The following is a 9,163-nucleotide window of genomic DNA, read 5'->3' as shown; positions in this document are numbered from 1 at the left end:
ATAAAATTATTTTTCAAATATCTTGAGAATGTCTCACTTTCCATACCCCCCTACACACACACACAGAAAATGCCATAAAGTAACACATTTGCTGGGATTTGTGTTCTTGACTTTGAGTTCCCCACTGATTCTTGTAAGAATTGCTAATCCTGATTGCAACAAATAGAAAGATAAGAGACATGGATTTGGTGGCTTACAGAAAATAATGAAAGCAAATGGACCACATTTATTATTTGGGCTGCTATTTGAAATAGATGTATGAAGCCTTCACTAATGGTAAAATAACATTGTTTTTATAAACAATATAATATACTCTAAAATCTATATAATGTAATATAAAAAATAAAGTGTTAATTATGTATCCAATCACAATAATAACGCTTTGGTTTAGGAATCTTTATTAATTATTTTAACAGTGTTTTGAATTGTGTGAACATTTTAATTTATATTAATAAAGGAAAAAATGTGGAAAGAGGGGAGAGCAAAAAGAGAAGATGGCATTTTCTTTTTGATATTTGTTTATCAGAGCATAAGGCATGAGTTCTAATATTCCTAATCTGATTAATGTCTCAAAGAAAGGATGAACACATGGTGATATACTATTATTCTTAATTTATTGGCCTCTTTTAAAACTCAATTACGTGATTGCTTCAAAGCATAAACATTTGTATACTTTTAGAGAAGTCACAGTTTTAGTGGATTCCTTGCAAGTAGGCCCAAATTTTTTGGTTGGATTAAAAATACTTATTTCTTCACACATTCTTTGTGAGCCTCTGCAGCATGCACATTAATTTACAGGAAAGGTGATACACATCTCTTTCAGGAATGCCCTAATTTTCCCTCGTATTGTCCAATTAAATGAATTGAAATACCCTGGTGTTTCTAAATTCAGCCGACAGAGAATAGTTTTATGACAAGTAAATAAGCCTTGCTGGGAAGATGTTGCTTAAGTGATAAAATGGTTCAGCCAACAGATGAACCAACAAATTAAATATTAACTAAGGAGGGTAACCATTTCTAAAGTCCTACCTAACAAAGGCTTCAGCTATATATAGGATTGAAGATCTCCCAGTTAAGTCCATAAGTAAGGGACAATTTCTTGGAGCTTCTAAAAGTTTAAAACCATGAAGAATCTAATACTGCTACTACTGTGTGCTTTTATTATTAAGTCACAAGCTATTGATTACTATGATGAGGTGACTATTTAAAAATTATTATATTATTACTAATGTTATTAATATAAAATATAACAACATAATCATATGTGAATATTTATCTTAATGAAATTAACATTGATTTTAGTTATGAAATTGAATTGGGACCCATTTTATTTAAAGAATGTTACATAGTATTTCTTACATAAAAACAAAATAATGATTTCTTGTTTTCTTGTTTATCTATATTTTCCCAGGGAGAAGAAGACAGAGCTGTGGTAAGATTGTTTTTCTCCTTGTTATCCTGAGTACTGTGATTTTCATTAGTTCTAGCAACACATTATTACAATATGAGGACAAATCTAAGAATTTTGAAGACTATAAAAAAATGAAAAAGCAGTATTTTAAAAGAAAAAAGCTGTGGTAGCTTACTCTTTGGTGAAGGAAAGTAATATATAGCTCCTGAAATTACTGGCAACTTCTGAATGAAAATTATAAATGAATCTAAACGCAGAATAGACCAAATACAGTGACAGAAAATGAAATGATTGTTTTTTTCAAGTGTGCAAATCTAAGTCATAAGTAGTATTTATTGTTATTACTAATAGTTATGAAACACGTAGCTCAGTATAATTTATTCATTCGTAGAACAGTTTTTCTTTAACTACTATCTCTGCTGTTTTCTTTCTCTTGGTTTGAAGATAACAGATATACAGAAATGCATTTAGGGAGATAACTATTTAAAGAATTTTAATTGTATTCTCAAATGAATTATGATCAAATTTCTTGCGCACAACATAGTATGTCACACTAAAAATAAGAGTAAACTTCAAGGAAGGGATTTGTTTGCAACATTTGTTGAATTTGAGGGGAACCTCAGTTGTTTTAATTATCAAAGTATACAGATAAAGAGATACTTGTCTGGTTAATTGCATTAGCTAAGAAGCATGGAAAGAATGTATAAGAGTAAACTTTTGTAATACCTACCTAAGCACTTTTACATTTCTACTCATCAGCTAATCCTTACAGAGATAGTTTACTAGTTTAAGCTCCAAAGTGGATTTTCTAGTTTCAGTTATTTCACTGAGTGATCTTCATGAACCCCGATATCCATATAATTTCTTTAAATATTTTTAATTCCTTTTCTCTAGTAAAGCTAGATGGTCAATGCTCTCTCTCCAATGGCACCCTGAAATAGAAAGAAAATATTTTTCTTCTGTTGTAATTTGATTTGTAATAAACAGGTGAATCACATTTCATAATATTCCTGGTAGAACAGACCAGCTCTGGGACCTCATGAAATACAAAATACAGCAAAATTCAAAATAGAGTCATTGCATGACTTCTAGGCTCACTGAATAGCTGGAGAGCTTAGTCTTTTCATCAAATATAGTCATTTGTTAATTTGTAATTAAGCCCCCCCAAAGTATAATTGCTGACAAAGACCACATGACAATTTAGTTAATCCAAGCAAACACTTTTATATTGCATTGCATTTTTTCCACCTCATTATGTTTTAAGGTAATATTCTTTAAGTTAGCAAATAATTTTAGTCTCATGCCTTGAGAATTATTTTAAATATGAGAAAATTATGGTGTTTGATAAAGAAATCATGTAGGAATTTCATGAGAATGGTATAAGAAATAATTTTGTTGATATAAGATAAGGTTAGGATTGGAATTAGTATAGGAAAAGCCATTTAAACTATAGTATCTACTGTGTGTTTGCAGTAGAAATAATGAGTACTTACTATGTGTCAGGAACTCTTTGGAGGGTGTGAGATGCAATGTCATTTAATCTTTACAATCATCTTAGACAGCAGATACTCTTATTATCCCTATGTTACAGATAAGGAAACTAGAGCACAGAAAAAATAACTTGCCCAAGATTGGATAGCTAGTGAGTGGTAGGGTCAAGATTTGAACCCCAGCAGTCTGGCTCCAGAAGACCTTAGTCCTCTTCAAACACGTTAGCCTCAAAGATTGTCTGATTACAAATAAATCCAAAATAAATTTCACTTTTTTAAAAAATCTGTATTACCTCTTAAATATTGTTATATAAGAGTTAGGCAAATTGATCGCCTAATTCATAAAAATTGAAAGTGGGAAAATAATTAACAATAATTACAGGAATTTAGTAATCCAAATAGCTTGAGAAAATTCCTCCTGACAGTGTAGATTTCTTACTATTTTATGTATTCCAGTGTATAAGTTTCAGGAATCTGATGTCATCGCTCTTCATAATCTGATGCAGCTTTATTTTAAGACCTCTTTTTAAAAACTCCCTCAGGTATAACACTTTTCACGCAGTTTTTCTATTGTTACTGAAGAGACCAACGACTAACCAGTTGATGGGCCTTAAAGAAACCATTAATTATGTGATAACCTAATTTATGAAATGAGAGTATTGGAATCGTTACATCTCAAATCTTTGATAACACTTTACATTTATTTCTGCCTGGTTCCCCAAGGGTGCTGTGGATGCCCGTGGTCATCGGCCCCTCGACAAGAAGAGGGAACAGGCTCCCAGCCTGAGACCTGTCCCACCACCCGTTAGTGGAGGTGGCTATCGGGCTCGACCAGCCAAAACAGTGGCCAGCCAAAAGAAAGTAGAAAGAAAAGCCCCTGATGCTGGGGGCTGTCTTCATGCTGACCCAGACCTGGTGAGTGCATCAGTGTTTCTTGTCGGAATGGGTCTCCCATGCAGAGAAAGCCTATGTTCATTATGGTTTCCTAATGTTGCCTTGACCCCCATTATTATCATTATTTTGTTTCTTTATTTTGGAAATAACTACAAAACTTACTGGGCCTTGGGATAAGGGCTCCTTTCTAGTCTTCTTTAGTTTGAGCCTGAGATTGTGAATGAGGTACATGGATGTTGTTTTTCGCTTTGTGTTTTGCCCACCTCATTTGTTCAGGTGGTAACATTTTCACAGCCCTACTTATTTTTTCTGCGGTAAGTACTAATTTTAATCTTCAGAGGACTATGATGATGACTCTAGAATTTCTGGACTTACATAACAGAAAATGAAATTGCAAGTTTTTATACCGGCTCGTGATATTATTGCGTTTTCACTGTGTGGTATTTTCACAAATACCTGTAATCCGAATCCTCTAATGCCTGCCATTTTCTTCGTTTGCAGGGAGTGTTGTGTCCTACAGGATGTCAGTTGCAAGATACTTTGGTAAAACAGGAAAGACCAATCAGAAAAAGTATAGAGGAGTTAAATAATAATGTGGAGTCTGTGTCCCAGTCCTCTTCTAGCACCTTTCAGTATATAACACTGCTAAAAGACATGTGGAAAAACAGGCAGAAACAAATAAAAGGTAGGTATCCTGTGTTTTATGTTTGATTCTGCTCTAGAATTGGAACTTGTTTGACTGCATGGGAATGCATGATTCTGAGAAGATGAACCTTTCTAGATGAGCTTAAGTAGCAGTCTATTGCTTTCAGTATGAGCCTGAATACCCTCCGGTTCTCACTTAGGCCCCTTTACCTCCCACTTGTCATATAAGCATGATTCAGCACTTATTCTCAGCTAGAATCATTTTGTGTAGAAAAAAAAAAAATCTCTGTGAGTCCTTTTTTTTATTCTAGAAGAAACCTGTGAATCAGAAGGCAATATTCAGAGCAAAATTTAGCACTTATAGATTTAATACTTCAGGTTTTGAATACAAAAGGGTAATCTATGGCATACTCAACTGTGTTGCAGGTAATGCTACCAGATCTTTGAATCTGGAGATCTGAATGCTCTTGAGTGCTTGAGATCTGAATCTTGAGTGCTCTTGGCTGGGTGGTAGGAATAAGCTAGTGAGTAAGACTGGCGTAGGCATTTCAATGAGTAGCTTATCTAAATTTGGGCATTTTTCAAAGGTATCATGACATTCCTCTTGTAAATTTCAAGGCTCTAGTGTACTTTTGTGAGATGGATAAGTAAATCAAGGGTATCCAATCCATATGATGTTGAACTTCTGAGATGGAAGGTCTAAATACTGCTTTCTCCTTTTTTCCTCACCAGAGAAATAAAGAACCTATTGGATTCATTATTAGGCAGAATCTTTAGCTTATACCTAAGGTAAATTACTAATATAGCAACTAGACTTTACGTTAATTTGTATGTCATGGGCCAAATAATTTCCCCTAAGTACAACTGCATATCATGATTTCTCTGCAGCTATTAGTTTATTCTCAGAAAATTGAAATTACAACTGTATGGATGAATACACCTAGCTTTTTTATCAGAAGAAAATGCTCATCATTCCTACATAATTTCATTTTTCCAGAAAATGAAAATGCAATAAATGAGTACTCCTCAGAGCTGGAAAAGCACCGACTGTATATAGATGAGACTGTGAACAGCAATATCCCAATCAACCTTCGTGTGCTCCGTTCAATCCTGGAAAACTTGAGAAGCAAAATACAAAAATTAGAATCGGATGTCTCAGCTCAGATGGAATACTGCCGCACCCCATGCACAGTCAGTTGCAATATTCCTGTGGTGTCTGGCAAAGGTAACTAATTAATAAGCATATTTCTAGAAAGTTCCAGAAGAACAAACACTCTAAAAATATGAGGTAACTTTAAAAAGCTTAGTGGCTTTTCCCTAACAAATCCTAATGACGTTAGAGCACATCATGAGGACATCCCTACCATGCTGTGTTCAGACATAGCCTAATGTATTCGCCAATTTTTGATGAACAGGTTGTAGTGCAATGATGGTGGTAGCTCCACTTGACTAATGCACATGCTTGCTTGGATAGATGGAAGAATGTAGGTGGATGTGGGTGTTTCTCCTTACCAATGTGTTCTGGAAGGTTCTGAATATCCTAGGACAAAGAAGGCGGAGAAGGGCTTTTCTCACTCCCTAGAACTCAAAACTGATGTTTCAAGGATGATTCAATTTCTACAACTTCTTCTCAAATGTCTGAAATAAAGCATTCCTCAGTAACTTATGTAATCAGTTATCTTACACAATTGATGACTAACGACCAAGAAATTATGTTGTAGTTCCCTGAATATAGTATGTTATCTTATGTTTGCAGAATGTGAGGAAATCATCAGGAACGGAGGTGAAACATCTGAAATGTATCTCATTCAGCCTCACAGTTCTATCACACCATACAGAGTATACTGTGACATGACCACAGAGAATGGAGGTAAGTATTTGATGATGGTTGACCTATCATGCTGTAATGATTTTGATGCCATAGAATGCCAAGAAATAAAACCTAGCTTGACATAACTAACAATGATCCATTTGATTTGGAATTCATCCTGATATTTTAAAGGTTATAAAATATCTATGATTCACAATTTGGAGTGAGATAAAGCACTTGCAGTCTCCAAAGACTTTAAGTTTTCCATTCATATTTCTTTCCTTATTGTACACATTTGGAAGCGCTAAACATAGCTGGGCATAAAATAAATTAAATAGATGAGGAATTTCGACATTCTCCTCAAAGTGAGATTGTTGTCGGTTAACAGATGCTATTTTTGTTTCTTTCCACCAAAGGATGGACAGTAATTCAGAATCGTCAAGATGGTAGTGTTGACTTTGGCAGGAAATGGGATCCATATAAACAAGGATTTGGAAATATTGCAACTAATGCAGATGGGAAAAAGTACTGTGGTGTACCAGGTAAAACTGGGAGTACAAAATAAAATCATCCTTGGGTAAAAAAAATTTTTTTTCATTACAAAAAAAACATGGCTTTGAGAGTCTTTAGGAGTTTTGGGAGTTTGGGAGTCTTTGGGAGTTTTTAGGAGTTTTAGGAGGTTAAGAAGAGTTTACAAAAAGAATGTGAAAGTTAAAGATAAGGGAAGAAAAAGTTTTTATTTTATTTTTTTTAAATGTTTATTTATTTTCAAAGAGAGAGAGTGTGTGTGACTGCACAAGCACCCATACACACACACTCGCACACACACATGTCAGGGAGGGGCAGAGAGAGAGGCAGAGAGAATTCCAAGCAGGCTCCCCACTGTGAGCCCAGAGCCTGCCTGACCCGGGGCTCAATCTCACGACCTGAGCCTAATTCAAGAGTCAGACGCTTAACCAACTGAGTCACCCAGGCACCCCGAAAGGCAGTTTTTCATTTCCAAACGTTTTATTTCTATTGAGGCTTTACTTTATTTTTCCTTTAGGTGAGTATTGGCTTGGAAATGATAAAATTAGCCAGCTTACCAACATGGGTCCCACAGAACTTTTGATTGAAATGGAGGACTGGAAAGGAGATAAGGTGAAGGCACTCTATGGAGGATTCACCGTACAGAATGAGGCCAACAAATACCAGCTCTCAGTGAACAAATATAAGGGAACAGCTGGCAATGCCCTCATAGAAGGAGCTTCTCAACTGGTGGGAGAGAACCAGACCATGACCATTCACAACAGCATGTACTTCAGCACGTACGACAGGGACAATGATGGCTGGTATGTATTGTGTTTTCCCCTCCTGCTTTAAAAGCCACTATGGATGTTGTTATTAGAATCATTAATGATAGCTCATGTTATTAATAGCTATCATTTCTTGGGCCCTTACCGTGTGTTAGCCACTGTACGAAGCTCTTTATATATCACTCTAAGACATTTCCACTATCAGGTTGCTATTATTATTCTCACTTTACAGATGAAGTGCAGAGAGATTAAGTAATTGACTGAAAGTTATACAACTATAAAATATGGAACTGGAACGAGAGAACATTCCCTTTACATAGTGAGCGTTTAGATAGATTTCTAGATCTATATATTCTCAAGTGTATATTGAAACCTCCATTTTGTTTTCCAGGGTTCTCTAACACTGAGGCGGCTGAAAGCTGTCATGTCAGTTTAAAGAAACAAATACAGATGGACTTGTCACATAGGCCCAGTTCTCTCCCTTTCTTGTTGTAGGGCAGGGAAGACATTTTGTGTACTAGTGTGACTTTACTCACAGAACCAGCGTATAACTTGAAGGATCACTGTACGCAGCACTCTTCTGAGGGCACTTTGCAAAGAATTTACTTGACGGCCCTGCAGTTCTAATAACCACAAACATTTTCTTTCAGGATAACTGCAGATCCCAAAAAGCAGTGCTCTAAAGAGGATGGTGGCGGATGGTGGTATAATAGATGCCACGCAGCCAATCCAAATGGCAGATACTACTGGGGTGGACATTACAGCTGGGACATGGCGAAACACGGCACAGATGATGGAGTTGTATGGATGAACTGGAAGGGGTCCTGGTATTCAATGAAGAAGATGTCTATGAAGATCAGACCCTTCTTCCCACGGCAATAACCCCCAAAACATAGATTTTTATTCTTCTATATGTAATAACATTTTTGTATATTATGTCATTGGAATATGCTTTCACACATTATATCCCTCTAAAACTATCAAAAGGTCGTGAGTGTGACTTTTTGGGAAAAAGTATTTAGGCTAAATGACATTAAAAATAGCACACGAGTTATTTTTGTATTCTTCCTTTGTATTTCTCACCGAGGAGTAACTAAAACAGTAATTGTGAACACTTCATAATTTCAATTTCAGTTGCGGAAAGTTTCAAATTAGGAAGAGGAATATTCTATCCTTGTTGTAGAAAAGGTATTAGGCAAACTAAAAAGTTATGTTCAAAAGCCCACTTTAATACCATTTGTTTATATAAGATCCGTCACAAAAAAAACTTTCAAAAAGACTTATTAGTTAAACTAGTCATTGTTGCAAATAAATTATTCTTACTTTGTAATCCACGTGATCAATGAGTTAGGCTTTGAACCTGGAAGAAAAGAGAAACAATCACAACTTTGAGCAGCTAGCAAACTGGCACTGAACACATGAAGATTCAAAATCTCACTCTGCACCATGGGAAAACCACTACGCTGCCCCTTAGCTAGACTTTGGGATCAGAGATCCCAAGAGAACAATGAGGGTCTGATATTCATCAATTGGTTTTTGGGAGGAAGAGTGGGGTAGGAAGCAGCAGTTGCCTATTGTCCCTGGAAATTATGCCTACTGACATCAGTTGGATCTTTGT

General features: G+C 35.7%; 1 protein-coding gene across 1 annotated transcript; it reads left to right on the top strand.

The window, feature by feature from the left end:
• The first annotated feature begins 1,063 nt into the window (after window positions 1-1,063).
• Window positions 1,064-8,595, top strand: FGB (fibrinogen beta chain). Its single transcript, XM_086704054.1, has 9 exons — window positions 1,064-1,196; window positions 1,412-1,432; window positions 3,625-3,816; window positions 4,297-4,480; window positions 5,438-5,665; window positions 6,197-6,310; window positions 6,667-6,792; window positions 7,296-7,581; window positions 8,196-8,595. The coding sequence occupies exons 1-9, from the start codon at window positions 1,125-1,127 to the stop codon at window positions 8,425-8,427; spliced, it is 1,455 nt and encodes a 484-aa protein (XP_086560180.1). The 5' UTR covers window positions 1,064-1,124; the 3' UTR covers window positions 8,428-8,595.
• The last annotated feature ends 568 nt before the right edge of the window (window positions 8,596-9,163 follow it).

The sequence above is a fragment of the Puma concolor genome, chromosome B1, assembly GCF_028749965.1.
Source record: "Puma concolor isolate L17-30 chromosome B1, mPumCon1.1.hap2, whole genome shotgun sequence".
Taxonomy (NCBI): Eukaryota; Metazoa; Chordata; class Mammalia; order Carnivora; family Felidae; genus Puma; species Puma concolor.
Note: the sequence above shows the minus strand (reverse complement) of the source record. Positions and strands in the feature narration are given on the sequence as shown.